This window comes from Palaemon carinicauda, chromosome 29 (assembly GCF_036898095.1).
Source record: "Palaemon carinicauda isolate YSFRI2023 chromosome 29, ASM3689809v2, whole genome shotgun sequence".
NCBI classification, from domain to species: domain Eukaryota; kingdom Metazoa; phylum Arthropoda; class Malacostraca; order Decapoda; family Palaemonidae; genus Palaemon; species Palaemon carinicauda.
In genome coordinates this window covers 98,836,174-98,863,673 of record NC_090753.1, presented here as the reverse complement: position 1 = coordinate 98,863,673, position 27,500 = coordinate 98,836,174, and the positions used below count along the sequence as shown (strand labels likewise).

General features: G+C 35.4%; 1 protein-coding gene across 1 annotated transcript in view; it reads left to right on the top strand.

The window, feature by feature from the left end:
• LOC137622748 (carbohydrate sulfotransferase 11-like) overlaps positions 1 to 26,713 on the top strand; it is a 28,788-nt gene extending 2,075 nt beyond the window's left edge. Inside the window, exons 4-7 of the mRNA XM_068353339.1 lie at positions 22,429 to 22,559; positions 23,067 to 23,183; positions 23,465 to 23,641; positions 24,159 to 26,713. Coding sequence (XP_068209440.1) covers positions 22,429 to 22,559; positions 23,067 to 23,183; positions 23,465 to 23,641; positions 24,159 to 24,264 — 531 coding nt within the window. The 3' untranslated portion in view covers positions 24,265 to 26,713. The remainder of the gene's footprint in view (positions 1 to 22,428; positions 22,560 to 23,066; positions 23,184 to 23,464; positions 23,642 to 24,158) is intronic.
• Positions 26,714 to 27,500: the final 787 nt, after the last annotated feature.

Here is a 27,500-nt window from a genome sequence, read left to right as displayed (position 1 = left end):
TCAGTTGAGGAGCTTGATTATTTGAGAAGTTTGTGGGGAGGAAGTGAGGAGGGCTTGAGAGGAAAGTGTTAAGGAGAGAAGATCGAGAGGGAAGAAGAGAATTAGACGGCGAGTTGTGGTGACAGATAATATGGAGAGATTGTTAAGGAGAGAAGATCGAGAGGGAAGAAGAGAATTAGACGGCGAGTTGTGGTGACAGATAATATGGAGAGATTAGGTTTGGTGGAATAGGATGTCTTTGATGAAAGGGTTTGGAAAGGTCACATCAGGCCACCGACCCCTTAATGTAAAGATAAAGGTAAAAAAAGAAAGATTATTTTAGAATCTTGTGTATACGTGAGAGAGAGAGAGAGAGAGAGAGAGAGAGAGAGAGAGAGAGAGAGAGAGATCTTGATATTGATATCTTTATTGGCAATTGTTACAGTAAAAACGTGTTATAATCAATAGTAGTACAGCCCAAGTACATTAAGCATGAAGCTTTTATATGGACCAGATTTATTTAACATAAAAAAATAAGGACATGCAAGTGTTATGGGCTAGTTAAAGACACACACAAATACAAATATATGTACATACAGACTTACATATGTACATACATAAACATATACCTGCATACAATATCTACACATGCTCACACACACATATAGCTTAGCCTACACACACAAATGTATAAAGAAATACAAATATAAACGTTCATATAAACGCACACACTTATACATGTGCATACATAAGTACATTTACATACACATATACAGATACAATAATTATATAGTATCATGATTGATAATAGTAGAAAAATGGTAATAGTGATAGTAATATTGACATGTATAACTATGGATCATAGATTTGCAATAATGATGATTTAATTTTGCTTTTAAACATATTAATAGAAGTAAGTGATTTGATATGCTGTGGGAGGTTGTTTCAGTGTGTAACGACCCGCACATCACACTGCACTGAGCCTGGACAGTGCGACAATACGGTACTGTTAGGCCATGAGGTCGTCTTGTGTTGACATTATGCACCAGTGGATGGGATATGCTGATGGGATATACACATGCAATGCTTTGAATACAAACAAACAAGTCTGTAGAGATAGGAAATCTGGTAATTTAAGCAGCTTGTAGTCATAAAAGAGAGGGTTGGTATGCTCATATTTAGATATGTATGACATTACCCTAAAAACATTTTTTGAGGCAACAAACAGTTGGTCTATAAGTGTTTTGAATGTTCCTCCCCAAACAATACAATAAAACTGGATATACAATAGAGTAATATATTAGTTTTAGGGAGTATTTAGTTACATTATTTCTAATTCTATATATTACGCCTTTAACTTGAGATATTTTAATACAAGCTTACTGTAAGTGAGCTTTCCATTTTTGTTTTTTGTCAAATATTACACCTGGGAATTTGATGTAGTTGACTCGACTCAATGATTTATTATTCAATTGTACATCAATATTCTTTTTAATTAAATATGTGGAACTAGATAGCATCTAGAAAGTCTTTGAAATATTCAGTGTTGATTTGTTTGCTCTAATCTAATTTGATACATTTATTAGTTCTTTATTTAGAATTACTGTAATATCTTTAATGCTGTGATCATGTACATATATTGTGGTATCATCTGCAAACAACAACAACTTTAATTTAGTACTCGTATGTATTATATCATTGACATATATTAAAAAGAGGATTGGTCCCAGAATAGACACTTGTGAAACACCGCACCTGGCCGTACTGTAGGAAGAAGATTTGTAATCGTATACTGTAAATTATGTTCTGGAGGATAAATAGCTTTCTAAGAAATTATGAGCTTTTCCGTGTATGCCACATATGCTTAGATTGTGCAGCAAAATATAATGGGATATGCTATCAAAAGCCTTGCTTAGGTCACAAAACACGGTAATTTGATTACTTTTCTTATATAATGTATCATGAATACTTTGGCAAAGTTAGTGAATAGCTAGTTCAGTTGAGTAATTGAATCTAAAGCCATACCGACAGTCAGTTAATAGTGAAAATTTTATAAAGTAGTAAATCAATCAAATGGCAACTAATTTTTCAAATATTTTACTAATGCTTGGAAGGATAAAGACCGCCCTGAAATTATCATAATTATATTTTTTACCTTTCTTAAATGTTGGTATCACTTTTGCTACTTGCAATTGTTTATGAAAAATACCCTCTGTAAAACATTTATTTATAATTAACTCTAAAAATTGAGAAATTTCATTAGCACATTCCTTGAGTAATTTTGTATTGATGTCATCAAAACCCGGAGACGTAACTTTTAGTTTATTTATAACATTCTTAATATCTTGCTGTGTTGTGGGTTGAAAACAAAATAAGGAAGGGACTGGCTCTGGAAGGAATGACTTGAAGTAAACTCGGTGTATCCAGAACTAAGGTTTTATTAAGTTAACAATTCCGCTGCAGTTATACCCTGCAAACAACAAAACAAACATTGTCAGACACATACATAAACATAAATAAACACTTGTGTTATCTAAGAAGGTACATACATCACACTCCTTATGAACGACAGGATAATATAAAAAGGTTTATTTTTACTACATTCTTCCCTTCTGAGTTAAGTTCACGTGGAGTAATCCTGAAGGTACTTTGGAGGTTGCCTCACTCTCTCTGACCTTCGAAGTGGAGGAGGTGAGGCTACCTGTTGAGGCACTAAGTGATTCGTGGAGAGTGTCATTCTGAGGAGCAGTATCCACATGGGAGATACCACGTGCAATCTCCTGGGGAGCATTCGTAACTGACAATTCCTCAGGAACCTCCGACTGAGGTACAGGATCCCCAGCATCTGTACTTTCTCTGTTGTCACTAGCCATGGGAGCAAAATGTCTTAATGAAACCGTAGTCGCCCAACCATCTGAAAGCTTCACATGAGCATACTCGGGGTCCACCTCTACGATTTCAACCTCATCCACCAAGGGGTCATTCTTGCTGTGTCTTACATGGCATCTCAGGAGAGCACGTTCTCCTTAGATGAGACAAGTAGGCAACGATTGGCCGGTGGTGGACCTTCTACTATGCAGGAAAAGGCGCTCGTGTGGAGTACTGTTCGTGGAAGTACACAACAAGGAGCGTATAGAATGGAGAGCATCTGGGAGAACAGTTTCCCACTGAGACACATCAAGGTTTCTTGTCTTAAGGGCCAATGTTAGCGTTTTCCATATAATTCCGTTATATTTTTCAGCCTGACCATTCCCTTTAGGGTTATAGGTGTAGTGCGACTGGTAGCTACACCTTTCTTCATCAGGAAATCCTTCAGCTCTTCAGACATGAAAGATGCACCCCTGTCAGTGTGGATGTATGCTGGCATACCAAACAAAGCAAATAATTGCACCAAACAAATGATGACCGTTCTAGTGGTCATATCAGCACATGGGAAAACAACAGGGAACCTTGAAAATTCATCCACAACCGTGAAGAAGTACTTGTTTCTAGATTGAGAGGGAACTGGGCCTCTGAAATCTAAGTTCAGCCTCTCGAATGGCTGGGTTGCTTTGATCAGTTGTCCCAAGTATTTGAAGAATCGAGGTTTGAGCTCTAAACACACTTGGCAAGAGGTGGTAATTTTCTTCACTTCTTTTACCAAGTAAGGTAGATTCCGCCCTCGGACGAAATGCATCATACGAGATATTCCCGGGTGACATAGGATTTCATGAAGTTCTCGGAGTTTATCAGAAGTAGCGGCACCACAGATGCGGGAGAGAGCATCAGCTGGTATGTTCTCTGTTCCTGGACGGTATACCATATCATAGTGAAAACATGAGAGTTCAACTCTCCACCTTGTTATTTTGTCATTCTTTATTTTACTGTTTGATTTAGAGTCAAACATAAACTTAACACTACGCTGGTCCGTGATGAGCTTGAAATGTTGTCCAATTAAGTAGTGTCTCCACTTCCTCAATGCTTCCACTATGGCATAAGCTTCCTTTTCCACTGCAGAATGTCCCTGTTCACTGCGAGTGAAAGTGCGGGAGAAGAAAGCCACTGGGTGGTTATTCTGTGTCAGAGCAGCTGCTATCGCCTGACATGAGGCGTCCGTTTCCACAGTGAAAAGGGATCAATGGCCATTACTACAGCACTAGCAATGTCTTTCTTCAAGTTCCCGAGAGCTTGCAGTGCTTCAGTAGATAATTGGCCTGTGTGAGAGTGGGGATTTTCTCTGAAAAGTTTGGGATCCATCTTGAGTAATGTGCAAGCAATCCCATGGTCATGCGAAGAGAAGCTCCATCCTTTAATGGATCGGGTTTGATTTCGCCATCTGTTACTGAATACCCAAGTAATTTAATGGTTCTGACTTTGAAGTCATACTTGCTGTGGTTTAGAGTCTGGTTGTACTCCTCGGCCACCTTCAAAAACCTTCTTAAATTCTGGTCATGCTCCTCCTCTGTCTCACCACACACAGTAACATTGTCTACATAAGCAAATGTACCACCTACTTTTTCTTTCTTAAGGATTTCGTCCAGCACACGTTGAAAAGCTGCTAGTCCACTTTTTAATCCAAATGGAATGCGATTGAACTCATAATGTTTACCTCCAGCTTCAAATGCAGTGTACGGTCTCTCTTCTTCTCTTATTGCAACCTGATGGTATGCACTTTTCCGATCTAAGGTACTGAACACCTTGTACCGTGCAATGTTGTTCACCATCTTGTCGATATTTGGCAAGGGGTAAGCATCAAGCTCAGTGAACCTGTTTATAGTACGAGAGTAATCTACAACCATCCTCCTTTTCTGATTCTCCCCTGATGTCACCAGCACATGAGCTCTCCAAGGAGAATTACTAGGCCGTATTATTCCTTCCGACATCAAACGCTCAATCTCTATTTCAATGAACTTCTTGTCACTCAAGGAGTATAGTCTTGACTTATTAGCCACTGGTATACAATCTGGTGTCAGGTTCTTGAAAAGGAAAGGAGAGGACACCTTAAGAACACCTAGTGAACATATCTTCAAGGGAGGTTTCTCTCCTCCAAAATCCATTTCCAGACCAGAATGTTTCCTTAGGAAGTCATGCCCTAGAATCCCATCACTACATAAGCTTTGTAACACCTTGAGTTCAACACCGTGATGAGTCACTTCTTTTTAACTCCAAGTCCACACTACACAGACCTAAGATGTTTGAGTACAGGGACTCATCAGCCATGGAGACTTTTCCATGCTCTGGAGACATAGTTAGTTTGTTTAGGTCCATTAAATTATGACACACAAAGCTGTCCGAACTCCCAGTATCAATAAGTGCACTGACAGGGCTACCATTAAGCTTGAGAGATGTTATATATTTTTCAAGACACTTAGGGTAGGCCCCCACTATAGAAGCTAGCATTGCTGCAGAATATTTTAGGCTAGAAGAGCCACTCGCTTGTTTCACAGAGCAGCACACCTTAGCATATTGTCCTTGCTTCTTACATTTCAAACACACTGCGTCCTTAGCAGGACACTGAGTTCGGGGATGCAGGTTGTTCCCACAAAAAAAACATCGAGCACTAGAAGTAGCAGCAGAAACAGACTCTGTTATTTTCAGCACTAAACGATTCCTCCTCTCGACTCACTGCTGACACAGCAGCATTAACAGGTTCTGCTGAAGAGTAGGAGGCTGAATGCCTCTGGGCCATTTCTAGAGTTTGGGCCTGTTCATAAGCAGTACTTAAGTTCAGTGTCAAATTCTCAAACAGACGCTGGCGTATAATTGCACCAGAGACCAAACCATTAATGAAGGCATCCCGAACATAACTGTCACACGCTTCCTCCGCAGTTACACTTTTGAATTGGCAGTCCTTAGCAAGTAGCTTCAGTGCCTGCAGAAACTGATCCAGGGACTCACCCGAGTTTTGCCTGCAAGCGGCAAGCAGATGCCTGGCAAATATTTCATTGTTCGGTTTCTCGTACAAAGATGTCAGAACCTCTTCAGCCTTCTCTTAAGTCTCACACTCAGAAATGTAGTCATACACACTAGGAGCCACATAGTTAGTGAGAAGAACCAGCTTGTCAAGCGTAGAGGTAGTCAGCTGCACCGCTTGAACAAAGTTTGTAAACGTCCTCAGCCAGTGTGTCCACTCCTTGGTGGCCTGGGCAGAGTCAGGGACCACATCAAACCGGGGTGGGCGCAGAAGCCGTTCTATGGCGAATGAATTGATTAACTGAATAAATTGAAGTGAACCCGATGTATCATGAACTAAGGTTTTATTCAGTTAACAATTCCACTGCAGTTTTACCCTGCAAACAACAAAACAAACATTATCAGAGACAGACATAAACATAAATAAACAATTGTGTTAACTAAGAAGGTACATACATCACACTCCTTATGAACGACAGGATGATATAAACAAGTTTATTTTTACCACAGGACTCAAATGAAACTGGAGGTGAACCGATATCTGAAGCTAATTTGTTTTCAATATTCGTGAGATAGTTATTAAATCCGTTTACAATATCGTTGTTATTGGATAGAGTTTTTTTCCTGAAAATTCATAGAAATTGGCAAATTGGATCTATTTATCCCCATTAAGTAATGTAAAGTTTTCCATGTTTTCTTAGAGTCACCTGATTGTACACTAGATTTTTCTTTAAAGTAATTTTCTTTAGCTGTCATTATTGCTGATGTTATGGTATTCGTATACCATTTGAATATTGTTTCATATGTTAGTGGTAATTTTGCGTTTAACTTTTGTAACTTGTTACGATGTTTTATTGAGTTTATTGTAACTGGAGTTATATATTGTTTGACAAAATGTTTTTCTTTATCCAAACAGGATTTTATTGGGAAATTAGTGTTGTATAGTCTCTTGAATGTGTCCATGTATGAATTAGATATATTTTCAACTCCTTCCATATTAGCTAATTCTGTATCCCACATGAAATTTCTTAATTCTTCTTTGAAACTGGCAATTTTTTCACTGGTAATAATTCTCTTAGTTACGTGCACATATGTTGTATTTTTCAAGGCAAATGTTGAAAAAAGACCAAATACCGGGAAGTGGTCACTGATAGATGAATCAAGTATACCACTTTTCATGTAATTGTGAATGTCATTTGAACATATGTGGTCAATTAAAGTTGCAGAGGTAGAGGTTACTCTAGCTGGCTTTAATATACCTTGAAAGAAGTTGTAGGAATGAAAAATATTGATATAAGAAATTACATTGATATTAGTATTTAATAAGTTTACATTAAAATCTCCTATCAAATAACATTGTAAATCAAGGCTGGATACATAATCTAAAATATGTTCCATTGAATAAAAAAAAAAAATCATCAAGTGATGCATTGAGTGGTCTGAAAAAAAAAACTATTATAAAAATAAAGGGCTTACTTATTTTGAGGCACAGTGATTCAAGGTGGGGTAGTTTTAACCAGGTATCAGTAATATTTTCTCCTTGTAACCTTAATATAGATATATAACTGATCCTCCACCTTGTGTCGATTTATTCTGAAAGAATGAACAGTAATTACTCTGATTATATAAGTTACATATGCCATCACTTGGACAAGTTTCCCATGGCCCAACGGTATCAATCATGACTGTAGATTGGTTAAAACATTGGTCAAATAAAAAGTCCAGGTGTTGAGGAACACTACTTATATTATGGGACAGTATTTTCAAAGTATTTTCAGGAAGAATTTCACGTAAGTCCTCATTACAGAAAACATAGTCACATGTTGGTTCTGGCAGTATCGGTTCACTTGATGGGTCTATAATATGACTGGGTCTTTCTAATTCACTAAAATCTTATATTCATATATTTAAAGTGCTAAGTAGGTAGTTGTGATTGCCCACAATCATCATATTAGTAAAGTTTGTGTCATTTAGATTATGAAATAGTAAGTGTTTGTTTATATTCATTATGTAGATGTTGATGTTAAATTCATCTTCTGCATATCATTTCCATCAACGTTATAGTTGTCGCTTGGAAATATATGCAAATTATATTCGTACAAAGGAGCGAACTTTCCTATGAGTATTTCCCTCGTATTCTCTGATTTGAAGAGATATGATTGCTAAAGTGAGACTCTCCACTAAACTAGAACAGATTGAAATATTACCGCTGGTGTTATTAGGTACTTTGACCGGCTAAACATTACTACATTGGAAAAAAAATTCTGGTTACGGCTCAGTTGGTTTTTACGTGAACATACACTGAATAGTCTGGCCTATTCTTTCCACATTTTCCTCTGTCCTCACACACCTGACAACATTGAGATTACCAAACAGATCTCCTTTGCTCAGGAGGTTAACTATTGCGCTATAGTTGTTTAATGGCTAATTACCTCTTGGTACTGGTAGAAGAGGCTCTTTATCTATGATAATAAGCAGCTCTTGTAGGAGAAGGACACTTCAAAATCAAACCATTGAATTCTAGTCTTGGGTAGGGCATTAGCCTCTGTACCATGGTATTTCATTGTATTGAATTAGAACTTTTTTGCTTGAATACACACTCGGGCACGCTGTTTTATGCTTTTTTTCCAAGTCTTATAGTTTATATAAGAAATATCTAGTTTAATGTTGTTACTGTCCTTAAAATATCTTATACTAATACTAATTCTTTATTAATTTTCCTGTGGTATTTTTATTTCCCTTTTCTCTTTCCTGACTGGCCTATTTTTCCATGTTGGAGACCTTACGCTATAGCATCTTGTTTTTCCAATTTGGATTATAGCTTTACTTGTAATAATAATAATAATAATAATAATAATAATAATAATAATAATAATATACAGTCGTAACCATTCAACATTACCATCATGATGATAATCACAAAAGGATTAATACACATTCCCTATCAATATAAAGAATAATTACATATTTTTAAAGCGAAAGAAATGGGGTAGATCGTAGAATATATCTTCTAGATACATATATATATATATATATATATATATATATATATATATATATATATATATATATATATATATATATATATATATATATATATTCTGACACATTAATGTTCATTGAATTAGTTTTCTATGAAGATATGCCTATTACCATATCAAACTGTTCTGCTTGAATTTAATCATAGTGGATGTCAGTGCATATTACATACGTTTTAAATGAAAATATAGATAGACAGAGAGAGAGAGAGAGAGAGAGAGAGAGAGAGAGAGAGAGAGAGAGAGAGAGAGAGAGAGAGAGAGAGGGGGGGGAGTTTCTAGAAATACAATGGCAAATACATATAGTTCAAAAATAGATTTCAACAGGAGGAGAGCTGGACTATAACTTTATATGTATAATAATAATGGAACTAGATGATTGTTTTGAAATACGGGGTTTGTTCTCAATGATGGATATATATATATATATATATATATATATATATATATATATATATATATATATATATATATATATATATATATATATATATATATATATATATATGTATATATTATATATACACACACACACACATATATATATATATATATATATATATATATATATATATATATATATATATATATATATATATATATATATATTATATAATTATATATATATACATATATTGTGGAGGATTTATTTTTGCTTTATTTTTATTTTTTGTTTTTGCCAAATCCTGAGAGAGAGAGAGAGAGAGAGAGAGAGAGAGAGAGAGAGAGAGAGAGAGAGAGAGAGATTGTGTTAGCGAGCGAAAGTAGTTAGGTTAACGATCGTTTGTGGTGAGAAAGACTGTTGGTTTAAATGAGATTGTTTGTTTACATTTTTTAGTTAGGTTACGACAGTGGTGAATGTTTCGGAGCGAATGCTTTTTTTATTTGACTGCAGCATAAGGCAGTTGTGTGAGAGCTGGATTATATCATTATTATTTTTTGACCAGCGTGGAAGTGTTTTTGATTTTTCTGAGCTGCGATTCCTCCTTTGGAGAGACTCAAGTTTGAAAGTGGATTATTGTTGATGACCTGGCCTGTATACGATTTTTTTTGGACTGTTTTATTGGATTGCTGAACTGTTGATGACCTGGCCTGTATACGATTTTTTTTTTGGACTGTTTTATTGGATTGCTGAACTGTTGATGACCTAGGCCTGTGAATTGATATGGCTGATAATGATGATGTTTATGGTGATGATGATTATGATTAGAACAACCACCCCAATCACTGAGACAATTATGGCAAATGGCCACCGAGTGGATTGTTGACCACAAAGCTGTGGTAGTGGACTGCAAAAGACAGTTGGCAGTGTGTGGACGACTGTTAGTGTCCATAAAATATATATACGTACATATTTTGGTGTTGGTGGTGTGAGGTTAATGTTAAGTTTTGATAGTTTTTTCGGTTTATTTGAATGGTGTTTATTGTATATTTAGTGTTAAGTTTTTGGATGCAGTTGATTCTAGTTTTAAGTGTAAGTTTTTGAGAATATAGTTTTAAGGTTATGTTTAGTTTTTTTCCTTCTGTTAAAGAGTCTGGTTTTAGATAACGTAAGGGGAAAGTTTGTTTTGTGGAGACATTTGTCAGCTAGAGTGATTCAAGGGTGTGGGGTTTGTTTGTGCAACATCCCGCCACATTATTTTGGCGCCCGAACAGGGATTGCTGAGGCGGGACTGATAGCTGAACTCTTAGACGAAGGACTGAATAGGATAAGAAATTAGATTAAGGTTGATGAAAAATGGACGAACAGTTGAGGGTTTTGAAGGAGGAATTGCGGCTGAGTAAGGAGCGTGAGGAGAAGTTGTTGCAAGAGAATAAGTGGTTAAGGTGTGAGAATGAGGAGATGCATAGGAAACTGAGGGAAATTCAGGGAACTGTAAAGAGAGTGGAAGAGGGTGTTGAGATGAGGATGCGAAATAATGAAGAACGAATGGAGAAACGAATGGAAGATATGATGGGGCAAGTAATGTGGATAATTAAGACTTTAATGGGGGAAGGTGCAGTCGGAGGAGTGTCCTCAGCTTCGGGTAATGGGTTGGTAGTGGAAGAGAAGGTTAAGGTAGGTGATAATGGGAAAGGAAGTGATAGTGATAGTAGTAATAGTGATGGTGATATTGAAGATAAGGGAATTAGGCATAGTAAGGATGAACAGAAAGGTGAGAGGAAAGATGAAAGGAAAGGTAAAAGTGATGTGAAGAAAGAGAAGAAAAAGTATCAGGTTGATAACAAGGACGATCGTGAATGGGTGAAAGTGGTAAGTAAGAAAAAGGGTAAGAAGGGAATGGTTAAGGATAGGAATTTAAGTGTGGAAGTGGATTCATTATATTCGAATGAGGAAGAAGGTAACAAGGGAGTAGACAGTGATGATGGCAGTGAGAATGAACGTGATGTGTGTAAGACTGTGTTTATGAGAGAGGTACCTCGGTGTGAAAGGTTCAATGAGCATAGCAGTAGGGATGTATATGATTTTTTCAAGGAGTATGAGAGGTATTGTCAGGATAATTATGGTGATAGTAAAAGAGTTTGGGCTAGGGAGTTAGGAGAATATTTGACTGGGTATTTGTTGACGATGTATGGAGTGATAATGAGTATAGGGGACGTTGATTATGAAAGTGTGAAAACGAGAATAATTGAGCAGGTAAAACGTATGAAAGGGAGTGTTAAGTATAAGCGTAAGAATGATTTTGATAAGGCAAGGATGAATGCAGGAGAAGCTATATCAATGTACGTATGTAGGTTGGAGACTTTAGCTAGGAAGAAGTATGGGGATGAAGGTATAAATGAGAATAAGGAGTTAGTGAAGAAGTTTTTGGCTACTGTACCCGAGAATGTGGCTGAGTTTGTTAATTTGAAACGGAAGGAGAAAATGAGGTGGACGATAGAAAGATTGACATAGGATGATATTTTAGAGATAGTTGAGGATTACGAGTTGGATAGATGTATGAAAGAAAGTAAATCTGTGAGTGTAAGAACTGGAATGGAGGAAAGTGTGCCAGAATTTGTTAGTTTTAGAGATGCTGTTATGAGAGGACCGATGAGGGTAGCTGATAGTGTAGTAGATAGGAGTGTTAGGGCGAGTAATGTGGGAATACCTGTAAGGACAAATGAAGGGCTTAGGCAAGGGAATCAGGTTTGGAGGGATAGGAGTGTTAGTGCGCAGCGAGGTATGTCAGATAGTCGTGTCCGTAATGAAAAGTGTTATAGGTGTGGAAAGGAAGGTCATAAGAAGAATGAATGTAGATGGGCTCTAGGTGCTTGTTTTGGATGTGGTGAGGTAGGGCATAGAATTAGCGAGTGCAAGAAAGAGAAAGTGATTAAGTGTTATCGGTGTGGTATGACTGGGCACGTAGCAAGTGGATGTAGGAGTAATCGTATGAATGTGATTTGTGGTAATTGTGGTAAGGATGGTCATTATGCTAGAATGTGCAAGGAGACGCGGGGTAAGTGTACTGAATGTGGTGTAGATGGGCATGTAGCTAGGGTATGTAGGAAGAAGGGAGTAAATCAGCCAGGATGTTCGGGAAACTAGAGTGTAAGAGGGTTCAGCTGGGTGAGTCCTCCTGTGTGTGTGGAAGGAATAGGATTAATGTTTGTGAGAATGGGATGAGTAATTGGTTGGAAATGAGCAAGTATGAACCTAGTATGCATGAGAAGTTAGGGCTAGAAAATAAACAATTAGTATTAATTGAATATAGGAAAAAGAGGCGTTTGAAAGTTTTAAGTGAGGAGAAAGTGCAAGGGAAATTTATAGGTATAGGTAAGAATACGAATAAGTATGACAAGGGTGTAAATGTACATGTGATTGTGGAGGATAAATGTATTAATACAGATGAAACGTGGCTGAGTATGAATGATACTTATAGTGTGTGTGGCTTTTCGTTAGATTATGTAAAAGAAAAAATGAATAACGCAAGAATGAGACAGGAGAATGATAAGTAGCATGAATGAATCTTTTGCTAAAGTTGAGAATGTTTTTGATGAAATGGATGAACTGTTTACAGAAATGAGTGTAATTATAGGGCCAACCGAGAACGAGGTAGATGGGATTGTACATGATATATTAGATGATAGGGATTTAGATAAGAATAGTGCTAACATAGCGAATGATTGTGATAAGGAAGAAGTGAATGAGAGAGTGTATGGAGGCCCAGTTACTCGGAGTAGAGGTCCCGTTCCCGACTGCGACTGGGTTATGAAAAAATTAATGTAAGTGTTGTGTGAGAAGGATTTGGCAAAGTAAGGGGGGAGGAATGTGGAGGATTTATTTTTGCTTTATTTTTATTTTTTGTTTTTGCCAAATCCTGAGAGAGAGAGAGAGAGAGAGAGTGAGAGAGAGAGAGAGAGAGAGAGAGAGAGAGAGATATTGTGTTAGCGAGCGAAAGTAGTTAGGTTAACGATCGTTTGTAGTGAGAAAGACTGTTGGTTTAAATGAGATTGTTTGTTTACATTTTTTAGTTAGGTTACGACAGTGGTAAATGTTTCGGAGCGAATGCTTTTTTTATTTGACTGCAGCATAAGGCAGTTGTGTGAGAGCTGGATTATATCATTATTATTTTTTGACCAGCGTGGAAGTGTTTTTGATTTTTCTGAGCTGCGATTCCTCCTTTGGAGAGACTCAAGTTTGAAAGTGGATTATTGTTGATGACCTGGCCTGTATACGATTTTTTTTTGGACTGTTTTATTGGATTGCTGAACTGTTGATGACCTAGGCCTGTGAATTGATATGGCTGATAATGATGATGTTTATGATGATGATGATTATAATTAGAACAACCACCCCAATCACTGAGACAATTATGGCAAATGGCCACCGAGTGGATTGTTGACCACAAAGCTGTGGTAGTGGACTGCAAAAGACAGTTGGCAGTGTGTGGACGACTGTTAGTGTCCATAAAATATATATACGTACATATTTTGGTGTTGGTGGTGTGAGGTTAATGTTAAGTTTTGATAGTTTTTTCGGTTTATTTGAATGGTGTTTATTGTATATTTAGTGTTAAGTTTTTGGATGCAGTTGATTCTAGTTTTAAGTGTAAGTTTTTGAGAATATAGTTTTAAGGTTATGTTTAGTTTTTTTCCTTCTGTTAAAGAGTCTGGTTTTAGATAACGTAAGGGGAAAGTTTGTTTTGTGGAGACATTTGTCAGCTAGAGTGATTCAAGGGTGTGGGGTTTGTTTGTGCAACATCCCGCCACAATATATAATATATAATTATATATATACATGATATGTTCATAATCATCAGCCGATGCTAGTCCTCTGCATGGCAAAGGCCGCTATGTCCTTCAACTCCTGTCTATTTACGGTATTTCCATGCCAGACTATACCTGCAAATTTATTTAGCTTGTCAGTCCATCGTCTTTTCTTCCTTCCCCTACTTCTTTTGTAATGCCTCTCGACCGAGTTTGTTATTCCTAATGTCCATCTATAATATGTCCTTCTCCCATGCCCTGCCAATGTCTATTACCTTTTCTTACATGTTCTTAAAATATCCTCTGTGTTAGTTTGCTCTCGTGTCCGTGTTACTCTTTTTCCGTCTTTTTTTTTTTTTTTTTTTTTTTTTTACTTTCATAATTCTTTCCATAGATCTTTGAGTTGTAACTAGCTTATGTTTAAGGTCATTGTAAGGTTCCAAGTTTTGGATGCATAAGTTATTACTGCCAGGACCATCTGATTAAATATTTTCGTATTTATAGAAAGCGGTAATTAACTTTACATAACCTCATTTTGTTTACCAAAAACTGTCCATGCTTTACTTATCCTTCTTTTAATTTTGGCCTCAGTCCTTGGGAAACATAAGTACGCATATACATTTACTCTCTAAAGGTTCTTCCATAACCTTTATTTGTTGTCTTTCAGATTTTTTAATCATATTCATTTTCCTTCCTACATTTCTTCATTTTCAAATTTTCTACAATTTTTTGAAAAATAGAACTATGTTATAAGTTATAATTTTCCTTAACTAAATTCTTAAAAACCTCTTTTGGACAAGCTGTGCATAATTTAAGAGTGATGTGGTTTCCCTGTCTAACTCCTTTCTCAATCAGAATTTTAACTATCTTTATGTAAATTTACTGTAGGGTGGCTTTACTTCCCGTATACAGTATATATCATCAAGGGTTCTAACATAGGATTTTTCTATTCCTTGTCTTTAAAGGGTTTTTATAATTGCTGAAGTTTTTTTACTGAATCGAATGCTTTCTCGTTCTCTAAAAATTACACACATGGTTATTTGCCATACTCTGTTAATTTTCCCAATAGCTAGTTAACTACATGGATATGATCAGTCGTTGATTACCCACTCCTAAAGCTTGCCTACGCTCTTGGATGATTAAACCCTACTGTTTGTGTCTTGGCGTAATAAGATCTTTCTAAATATTTTACATTTTAGTAAGAGTAAAATCATTGGGAAGTAATTTTTCAGGTCTTTTGTGTCTACCTTTTTTGTAATAGCGTAATGATAAATTCTTTTTAAGCTACAGGTATAGAGCATTCATTCAGATATTCAGCGAAACGTTCAAGATTTATTCCCCCCCCCCTCTCTCTCTCTCTCTCTCTCTCTCTCTCTCTCTCTCTCTCTCTCTCTCTCTCTCTCTCTCTCTCTCTCTCTCTCTCTCTCTCTATACACACACACACACACACACACACATATATATATATATATATATATATATATATATATATATATGTGTGTGTGTATATATATGTATATATATATGTATATGTATATATATATATATATATATATATATATATATATATATATATATATGTTCAATATTCTAATACAATCGATAAAAACAAATTATTTTCGATTTAATACTGCAGTAAATTTGGGCCGCCCTCTCTCTCCCCCATGGTATATGTATATCAACGTCAGATGTAAATATCAGAATCAATTGGGTTTTTAATGTGTATTCATGATCTTTTAGTGTGCATATTTCTGTTGCTTTTCTGTTGTTTACTTTGCAGAATTTATTTCGATATGACTATTTTAAGGATATTAAACTACGTTGTGGAACATTTGTCGTCACAATAAAATTTTCGAGAGTAATATTAATTCTCAGAAAACTCTGATATGGCTCTTTTATCGGTTAGCTTTTTCCATTTGTATCTGAAGCAAAACTCCTATTTATTTAAGGTGGAAATTTAAATCGGATTACAATATAATTTGGTTGCTATTCAATATCATTTGTAATCTGACATGATTAACAAAAGTACGTGGCATGAAAACTGCATAATTCTATAATTGTTCAACAAATTTAACGGTTCTAGATGTAATATGCGTTACAAACAAAGCTGAGGTTTTATTTGGCCAGGTAAATTGTTTCTATAGAATAATAATAATACATTAGATAGAATGAAAACGAAAACAAGGAAAATATTTAAAGAATTAGAAACCATTTTTTTTTTTGAGAAACTTGAATAAAACTGAAACAATAATCAACATCATATGTGCAATAGTTGCTAAAAGAAGAATGTAGTAAAAGAGATGTGAAAGATTGAAATCTCTCTCTCTCTCTCTCTCTCTCTCTCTCTCTCTCTCTCTCTCACACACACAAACACACACTCCTGAGTGGAAAACATCCATTATATATATATATATATATATATATATATATATATATATATATATATATATAAGCTGGAAATAAAAGAAATATTGTTTCTGATAGGAATCAAGTTGGAAAAAGGGGAGAGACTAACTACAATTCGATGAGTAGAGAATTGCTGTTGCTTGATAGTTGAAAGGAAGGATGCGGGTGCTCCAATGATTATAGATATAACTCAAGAGGTAGTCAGTTGATGAGGTTTCCCGGGAATATATAATCATGTATTAAAAGTAATTGTACAGACTACTGCTAACGTTTTATCTATATTATCGGGATGCTGTTATTACATAATGCGTATTCACCTTGTAAATGCAACTATAAGGAGAAAAGGGTTTCAGATACATGAAAAATCGCTATAAAATAGCTTAAAATTGTGTCAGCTTCCGGGGGCCTCAAAGAGCCCCCCTGACCCCAGCTGCTTTGGTTAGGTTTTCCGAACCCCCTTTTTGAACTTGGTGGATCCACGCTTGCACATTATTCTAGGCAACCTATCTTTTTTAAATTATCTTGAAGTTTTACTTACATTAGCATTACACCCTGTCTATCTGAAAATTTGAGTATTTTACTCTCCTTTATCCCTGCTCTGTTCTTTCCCGTAAGTAATAATCCACAAATGATTCCATAATCATTCTTAACAAATCCTCATGCCGGAGATAACTATTTTCACCCTATCAGTGTAGTTACGACATGGATATAATTGAGTGGTTAAGGTATTGTATGTATTCAGTTTGATTCCAGAAGTAGTAGTGTTCGGTGGAGTGAGGACGTGCTGAATAAGTGCTCTGTTGAAATTTAACAACAATAGTGGCAAGTTAAAAGTGAAAATCGTTAAGTTAATAATTTCCGACATCATTAAGTTATGTAAATTGGAATCAACGTCATTGGAATGCTAAATATTGCAAAATTACAAATTAATAGTTGATTACAACTGGGACACAGGTAAGAGTTGTCAATTATGGTTTTCCCGACCCATTTGGACTTAAATATAGTGTAAACTACAAAAATGTTAGGAGCCATTAAGAAAATTAGAAGGAAACCTCACGAAAAGACTGAAACAGGAAAATCAGTTGAAGATGAAACAAATGAATTTCTACAGATAATGAAGAATACACCAGTATATGATAGTGACAACATGGAGGAAGGTGCCTGTGGAAGAAATGATGAATCAGCGAATGGATCGTTGGTCACCGAGGAATCTGATGACACTGAACTATGTGAGCACTACAAGACTGTCGTTGCCAATGAGGGAATTTGTTGTAATAGATGTCAAAAATGGTATCATATTGAAAACGAATGTTCTGGATTAATAGAAAATTTATCACAAGCCGACAGAAGACTATTGTGTAACGAACATATTTATTACATATGTAGAAATTGCACTGATAATTTCAATGAGGATTCAGCAAACATACAAAGAAAAGTATTGGATGAAGAAGTCGTAATGTCCCATCATTTGGTTCAGGTCTTGATGAATAAAATAGAAGAAATGAAGGATAGCATGACAGAAATGAGAAATAAAGTGCAAGAAACAAGAGATGAGATGCAAGAATTAAGAAATGAAATGGAAGAATTAAAAAATGAAAAGAAAAGGAATGAAGATGACATAGATAGGAAGCATCTAACTGGTACATATGCTGAAAAGCTGAAATCAAAGAAAACATTAATTGTAAAATCAACTGATGAGGTTTCAGCAGTTAATAATAAGAAAACAATTATGACCAAATTAAAAGCCTAAGTTGAAAGCACTGCTGAAACAAAAGATGGCCACCTGATCATAAAATTTGCTGATAAACAGAACCTGGAGCAGGCAAAATCAGAATTGGAACAAGGTAATGTAAACAAGATCACTGTTACTGAAAAAAGGAAAACTTAAACCGAAGATAAAACTTACTAATGTACCAGAAGATGATGATGATATTATTCAAAGTCTGAAGCTTAAGAACCAGTGGCTAAATAGACACATCGTAGAAAACGATGATCTGACTATCATAATGCAAGAAAATTCAAGGATGGATAAACATAAACACTATATTATAAAATGTACACCTAAGATGCGTAAAGCAATCTATGAAAATGGAGATAAACTTAGTACCACATATAGAATATGTAATGTTTATGATCAATACATGTACACCTAAGATGCGTAAAGCAATCTATGAAAATGGAGATAAACTTAGTACCACATATAGAATATGTAATGTTTATGATCATTACATGCCCTACCAGTGTTACAAATGCCAGGAATTTGGGCATAGTGCAGCAAATTACAAGAATAAACAGTCGTGCCCCAAGTGCGCGAGAGAACATACAGCGGGTCATTGCAATGTTGTTGAAGTTAAATGCATAAATTGTGTGAGAAAGAACTATGATGAGACAGAACATAAATCCTATGACAAAGTAAACTGTGAAGTTTATAAACAAGAAATAATAAGAGCCAGAAACAATACTGACCATGGCTTCGATTAAGAAAATATCATGTAATCTAATTAATATACAATCCATTGGCAATAAAACTCATATCATTAAGGAAATCGTAAGTGATCAAGATGTGGATATTTGCTTATTAACTGAAACTTGGTTGAGTGGTAATGTGAGTGACAGATCGAAAATAAATGAAATGACACCTAAATCTTATAACTTTTATCATGAACCAAGAGAGGACAAAAGAGGTGGTGGCATTGGAATCTTAATTAAGAAATCATACAAAGTTACAGTAAGAAATCATCTCATAGTTAATTCATTTGAATTTATGAATATTAAAATTTCATCTCAAACTGTAAATCTACAAATAGTTATACTCTATAGACCACCGAGCAAAAGCAAAAGAATGTTTCTAGATGAATTTAATAACTTACTAGATACATTGAATGACAATCGAAATATAGTTATATGTGGTGATTTCAACCTACATCTCGATAACAGAGTAGACCCATATGTCAATGAATTTAGAGAATTGATTGACAACCACGACCTTGAAAACATAGTGTCTGAACCAACAGCTCAGTCTAATCATATACTAGATCTAGTTATAGTAAACAAATACAACAACATCATACTAAATATGGAGATTGAACCTGACTGCTCTATATCCCCAATGTATAAGTTGATGTCTTTTGAAATAGACGTTAGAAAAAATAATGCAATACAGAAGGAAATCACATACAGAATTAAGACTAACTTTGATCCAAAAGAGTTCATTGAACAAAGCCTAGAGGATATGAAAAGGATAACACCAGTCTGTAACTGTGAAGAGAAGCACACCCTCGTAGAGAGACAATCCTGTATAAACTGCATTACTGATAGAAGTAAAACTATACTTGCAACTAATCATAATAATAGGTGCCCGGAAATAACAAAAATAATCACAATTAAAGAAAAATCGAACTGGTTTGATAATGAATTAGGCCTACACGAAGAAAAAAAAAAGAAAAAGAAAAATGGAGGATAAATGGAAAAGAAATAGAAATAATGAAAACTGGCAACATTACAAAGCAGCTAGAAATCGCTACAATTACCTTATCTTAGTTGAAAAAAAGGCCTATTATAAAAAAGTGTGCAATGAAAATGACCCACGGAAAATACATAAGAACCTAAAGAAACTATTAGGTCTAAAGACAGAAATAGTGTTGCCTGACATACTAATGATCCTAAATGCCTAGCAAATGATTTTATTGTTTATTTTGAGAAAAAAAATAAATCAAATCTGCTCCAGTTTTCACAACATCAGCATAATAGAGTGAAGGAATACATCAGCAACAGGTGTAAATAAGCTAAGGGTATTCAAAGAGTTAAGTCAGAGTGATTATATGAGAATAATAAAGAAAGTAAAAAAAACCTACTGCGGAAATGATACATTTCCAATTAATGATGTAAAAGATGCAGAAAATTTCACCAGACTACAAGAGACCTACCGAAACATGGTAAATATGAGTCTAACACAGGCAGTTTTCCCTGATTGTGAAAAAGTTGCATGTATCAAGCCTGTGTATAAAGGAAAAGGTGATGCAGACAATTTAAGTTCATATAGGCCAATATCAAATCTGTCATATTTTTCGAAAATTATTGAAACTGCTATACACGAACAAACCTGGAAATATCTGAAAAAATTTAATGTCATACCTGATGATCAATCTGCATACAGAGAAAATTACTCCACAGAAACAACAGTGTTAGCGATAAAAAATGACATAACAGAAATTATAACAAATGGCAAGTTTTGCATTCTTGTAATGCTTGATTTAAGTGCAGCATTTGATACTGTAGAACATACATATCTGATGGAAGACCTTAAAGCTGTGGGCATCGTAGAATGAGCACACGACTGGTTTGTGAGTTATCTTGAAAACCGCAAAGTTAAAGTAGTAATATCAAATGTTGAATCTGAGACAAGAAAACTAACCAAAGGGGTGCCTCAAGGCAATGTACTAGGTCCTCTCCTGTTTGAAATTTACACGATTGAACTGGCAAATATACTTGAAACTCACAGAGTTAAGTTTAAAATATACGCTGATGATACACAATTCTATTTCCCAATATCAGTTGATGAAGCTAAAAGAAAGATACATGAAATAATGAATGACATTAAGGCTTGGATGTTAACAAAAAAAGCTCAAGCTCAATGAAGACAAAAGTGAATGTATTGTTTTTGGAAATGAAAAAGATATAAAAAGAATCGAATGCTTCCAAAGAATTGAAATAGGTCAATCGATCATTGACCTAAAGAAATCTTTCAGGAATCTTGGAGTAATCATGGATGATAACTGACAATGAACGAACATATAAATAATATGGTAAGAAATTGTAACTATCATATTAGAAACATAGCATTTATTAGTAAATACTTAGATGAAAAATCTATGGCCATACTCATTAATCACCACATATTTTCAAGAATTGATTACTGCAACTCACTGTTCTATGGCTTACCAAATTATCAGCTGAAGAAAATTCAGAGAGTACAAAACAGAGCCGCTAGATTAATAAAAGGACTACACAATAGGGAAAGAATTACCCCTGCACTAATTAAATTACACTGGCTACCGGTAAAAGCGAGAATTGAATACAAGCTACTCTTACTAACGTTTAGGATACTGAACCAAAATGAACCAAAATATCTAAAAGAATGCCTGAATAAACTAGAACTAGAAACAAATGTTAACACAAGACACATGAGTGACAAACATAGGCTATCTGAACCAAGAACAAATAGTAAATTTGGTGAAAGGGCTTTTAGCTACTGTGCGCCCAGACACTAAAATAAACTGCCAACTGAAATGAAGGACCTAAAGGGAGCAATTGAATTTAGGAAGAAACTAAAGACATTACTTTTCACAAGATCATATGATTTGGAAGATGCTGCAATCAAAGAATTGTATAAGTTATAATGAAAATGTTTCGTTAGATGATTAATATGGACCCGCCCGAGAAGTAGTTCACTCGACTTCAGTGGAGGGTTGGATTTAAACCCAAAACCACAAACAACAACAACAACAAACGTTGTTACAACTTGTTTTTTTTTTGGGGGGGGGGGTGTAACCATTTCTGATATTTTAATAATAAATTTTATTTTTTTCTTTAATAATATACCCATAAATTCCCTAGAAGGAACATTAATTTATTGAATACCCTTCTGTTCTGTTTCATTGGAAAACAAAATCTTGTGCTGTTAACACAAAAACTCCTCTGACAGCGGATCTTGGCCATTATTGTATAAACATCAATGGATAAAAACTTGCAACAGATATTATTTGGCTCCTATAAACAACAATGGATTACATTGTCGATAGTGTAGTGACAGTACCAAGCTGCCAAGTGAGTTGACGTTAATATTAAACATATATTAAATATACCACATTACTTTTATAGTCTGTTCACTCCATTTAAATATTTGACTTTATTTTCTCATTAGAGGGTAGCTGGAAGTTACTGGTTTGAGAGGTTCCATCAATTCTGGCTTCCTGCCCTCTTTGCCAACAATATGGTGCCCCCTGACACCCACCTTAAAACTGGGATGAAAGCACCAATTGATCCCGGTGTTTTGTAAGTAACCTTGTGATTGTATTTTTCATTGTGTCTAAGTATTCTAAAATACTCCGTCTTCTTGTATCCCAAGAAAACCAAATAAGGCAGTTGTTGCTAGTAAGTAGTAAACCATACATTACAATTCGGTATATAGAATTTTATGGCATCTAAAATATATTCTTTACCTGCAGGGAAATTAAGACCCACAACCAAAAAAAAGAATTTATTAAATTTTGAATAATGAAGTATTGTATTACATCACCTGTGTATGTAACACTCGTTTCCATTAGGAAGTTAGTTACTCTGTTGAACTTATTTTTGCATGTCTTCTACCTTATGGTTTTTTCATGCAACTAAATGTATTTCTAAAACAGCATATCATTTAAGACCTGTCATATATCAAAACCTACCAGTAGGGTCCTTTCATTTTTTTTCATAGTAATTGCATCTTGAATATTTCCATTCATTTCTAATGAATGAGTCCAAGAAGTCTTGCAATTGTTTATTTCTCTGTTTTACTTGCAGATACTCAGAGAAGCAGTATGAGAGACTGTACTATGTTCTGAAACCAAAGGTTACGTTTTCACAGTTTCTGAAATATGTTCTAAAAACATACCAAGAAGGCACACCGGATGCTCACTGGTTTGTAAAACCATTTTCTTTATTAAAGATGAAAGGGTATATGACACAAATCGTCTCTCTCTGGCAAATAAACAATGGCATAATTAAGATCAACACCTCCCTGAGATCAGTGTTCTATGGCTTAAAACTATCATTTATATACTAGTTACAGTACAATGATTCCACTTAAAATCAAGATCATCACCTCCCTGAGATCTCTGGGCTATAGCTTGAAGCTTTCATTGTTGTTGTTGTTTCACTAAGTACAGTACAGCATAGTAATTCCTCTCTCTTCTCCACAGGAAACTTTATCACGATGACTGTTGTCCTTGTTATTTTGATTATGACTACATCACAAAAATCGAGACTTTATCAGAGGATCTGAAATATATCTTCAAAAAACTTGGCATTCCAGCGAACCCAAAAATTTCCAAGAACAAACGAAGGAGGAGTGTTCATCAAATATACTCATATTTAAGGTAAGATTTCAATAGATGGGCTTCCGGAAAAGAGTTTGGAGATTGCATGATTTATGCAAAACACATGTCTGCTAATATGTGAAATGTACTCATATATTCACTGGAGCTTTGTGAAAAAGGTTACTGTGTGTGAATGAAGTCTAGTCTGTTGAAGAATTCAATGTGACAGATGAAATAAAGTGGGCTAGACCTGGCCAATAAAAGAGGAATGGACTTCCTATTGATAAGAACAATAAACAAAAGTCAGTCCCCATATTTTCATAATATTTAAGTCAAGTACTTTCATTATAGTATTTCAATTCCTAAAAGTGATCGCTTATTCAAAAGTTGTTAATGGCAGAATACTCTAAGGAAGCTCCTAGCAGATTAGGAAATAGTTTTGAAGTTATTTACGATTTGACCTTACAACGTTACAGGGCTGGCTTAGCATTTGTATGCAATTATAATTTTCTAAATAATCTTCAAGTGCTACCTTCGCACATCTCTAAGTCTAAAGTAAATCTGTCTTTTATTTCAGTTACTATCGAAGAGTTCCTGCGACCCTAAAAAGAGAGATTTACCAGTACATAAAGTATGACATGGATCTCTTTGGATATGAACTTCCTAAGAACTTCTTAATTTGATATAAGAATTGGTTGGACGTAGGGTGAATTACATACCAGTCAAGCTTTATAAAAGTATATTTTAGGGTTAACGAGCTCTGTGATCTCCAAGAACTTTCCTGTAATAGGATAGAACAGGGAATTCAATACGAGAAAATTCCAATGAAATATTGTCTTTCCTACTTCAGGGTCAGTGCATCAACGTGCACAGCACAGATTTAGTGAGTATAACGAAGACTTAGGGATTTTGGCTTCAATGAATCCGTCTTAACACTTCTTAAGCCAGGATACTTTGGACACACGCGAACCAACAGTGGTACTGGAGCCGAGGCCTCTTGGTCACTAATATTTGCTCAACTACCATCTTTTGATTTGTCAATGAACAACTGAGAACGTTCTTTTTGCTCGTTCCTGATACAAGACCAGTGAGATCCATCTTAACCTTTACATAAAGATCAACCTTTGCGTTAAGTACATTTGGTTTACTTCCAATTTTGTTATTCATTATTCTTAGCGAAACAGTTCTATGTACAGAAAATTTTCATTTCCGAGTATTAGTTTACTTTGAATTTTTGTCACTTCAAAGCTGAGAATTGTTTAAATTTTTCGGCACAAGGCTCTATTACATTCCGACTTTTTTCCCATCAGTTCCCATCTAAGGTCAGTATACTATTTTCTCTCCCCTTCTTATGAATTGTTATCACGTCTTATATCTGTTAGCCAATCTAAGTCTTGATATCTGCTTACACATGTTCTGCTTATGTTCTTGTGACTGTATAGGAGTGTTTAGTTTCATGTATTTTGTTACTTGTTTACCCTTGTCTTTCCAGTTTTTTTACAAGAACGTTCAGCAGCATGATTGGTATAGACCTTGCCTTGGGGCTTGATTTCAATGTGAACTAGACTTTTATCATATAAACATTTACACACAAACCTGGGTTAGGTTAAGCAATGATTTGGAACAATTTTATGCCATGGTCTCCTCCTCAGCGCCAACTTAAGCTTCCACTAGGCAGGCTACCATCCCTCCAAGGTTCAGTCTGCTTACATCTCTGTGGACCTCTCAATGCTCAAATATTGAACCCTCAAACCAATCCATCTCCCCTGGCAGCCTTCTTGGCTCTAACATGTGGTCCCCTATTTTAATGGCTTTACAGACAAGGGAAGGTAATCCCATAGGTTCAGTATCTACTCAGGGGCAGGATACTAGATGTTTGTCATGGTCAGTCTGTTGAGGAGACAGGATGAGAAGTTTTCTATTCGGTTGGGTTACTTCCCATAGGTGCCACGGACGAGCAGAACATCATGTTGTACTGCTTATAAATTTGCTTCCTGTAATTTCTTATAAATACTTAATGTCCTGATATACCACAAAGCTCTCTATACTCTGAAATTATATAATGCTATAAAGTGAAAATGGGGAAGGAATTTTTCACTTGAGCGGTTTTAAGGATGGCGAGAGGGAATGAGTTCTGTTTGAAGAAGGAACTCGTTAGCATATGGATAGCCTCTAAAGAAACAGGCTTATTGGTCTGCATAGAAAAAAAAAACTTACCTTTGCTAACATGGATCGTCACAGGTATTATTATTATTATTTCCATTATTATTACTAGCTAAGCTCCACCTCTAGTTGGGAGAGCAGGCTGCTATAAACTCAGTACCTCTAAAAGTGATGAAAGGAGAAAAGGAAATCAATAAAATACAAGAGAAGTAATGAATAATTAGAGTGAAATATTTAGAAAACAGTAACAACATTAAAATAGATCATTCATATATAAACTATAAAGGCTTGAAAAATAAGAGGAAGAGAAATAAGATAGAATAGTGTGTCTGAGTGTACCCTCAAGCAAGAGAACTCTACCCTAAGTCAGTAAAAGACCATGGCAAAAAGGCTATAGCATTACTCAAGACTAGAGAACAATGGTGTAATTTTGTAGTGTCCTTCTCGTAGAAGCGCAGATTATCATAACTAAAGAGAAATGCACTAGTGTTGGATCTCGGCGATGGATTTCAGCATAAGAAGTGTTTTGTAGGACTCATAGAGCCCGAAGCTGAAGTTCTTCCTTATACTCACTAAGTGCGTGCTGTGCACATTTTATACACTGGCCCTGGAGCAGAAAGGATAATATTTCTTAGGTTTTTTTTTTATATTGGATTCTCTGTTCTTGTTTAGTGATTGACAGACGGTGGTTCGATTTCCGTTCAAACTGGTTAGTTCCATTACTGTTTGGAACCTGGTGAGTCATTAGCAGCCATTACCTGGACCTCCCGGGTCCTAGCTTGGGTGGAGAGGCAGCTTGGGTGCTGATTATGAGATATATGGTCAGTCTCTAGGGCATTATTCTGCTTGCTAGGGCAATGGGCAACCTTTAAGAAATGGAAGTTCGTGGAGACCAAATACTTTTAAACAGTTTTTTTTTTCTTTATCCTTCTATGTTGAAAAAAAAATAGCCATTTTTTCATAATTAAAACATTGCCAGACATACCATCATTTTATTGCAAGTTTACCTTTGGGATATCTTGTTTTCTGAGTCTCTTATGTAATTTCCTTTGCCACATGGAGTTTCACCCAGTGGTCTGATTCGTCCTTAATTTCTATTGTCTTATTTTTAGCATCCGACTTATCTCGTTTGCCAAATTTTATTCATAATTTACTCCTTTTAGTGTCCTTTTGATTTCTCTAACATTTTCAATTCCCTTCTAATATGCTTGTCACGACCCGATTTGGGTAGGCCGTGACCCAGATGCTTTGTTGGATATTAAATAAGATAGTTGGCGGTAAATATGCAAGTGCAGAGAATGGGGAGGCAACAGTCAAACACCAAGAAAATGAACAAAGTTTAATAACAATAAATGAATACCTTAAGACTAAGACCTTAAAACTAAAATAACCTTGTACCAAGTCATCCCAAAGACTTAAATGAACATACATGAAAATGTACAAGGAAATACTCAATCCTACAGGAACAAACTTAATTCCATGCAAAAATAAATACCAAAAACTTAATCATTAAGCATATAGAATGAATGCAAAAACTTATAACACTAAACATCAAGATTATGTGCTCAACTAGAGCAGACCTCAAAGACTATACCTTAATTCTAACAAGAAACAATCAGACATGAATGGGATAATGAATAAACCTTAATCCTACCTACCTAACTAAATAATCAATACACACAAAACATATACAAAATTAGCAAAATTTCCCCTGAAAGAGAATCACGACAAGATACATCTATATATATATATATAT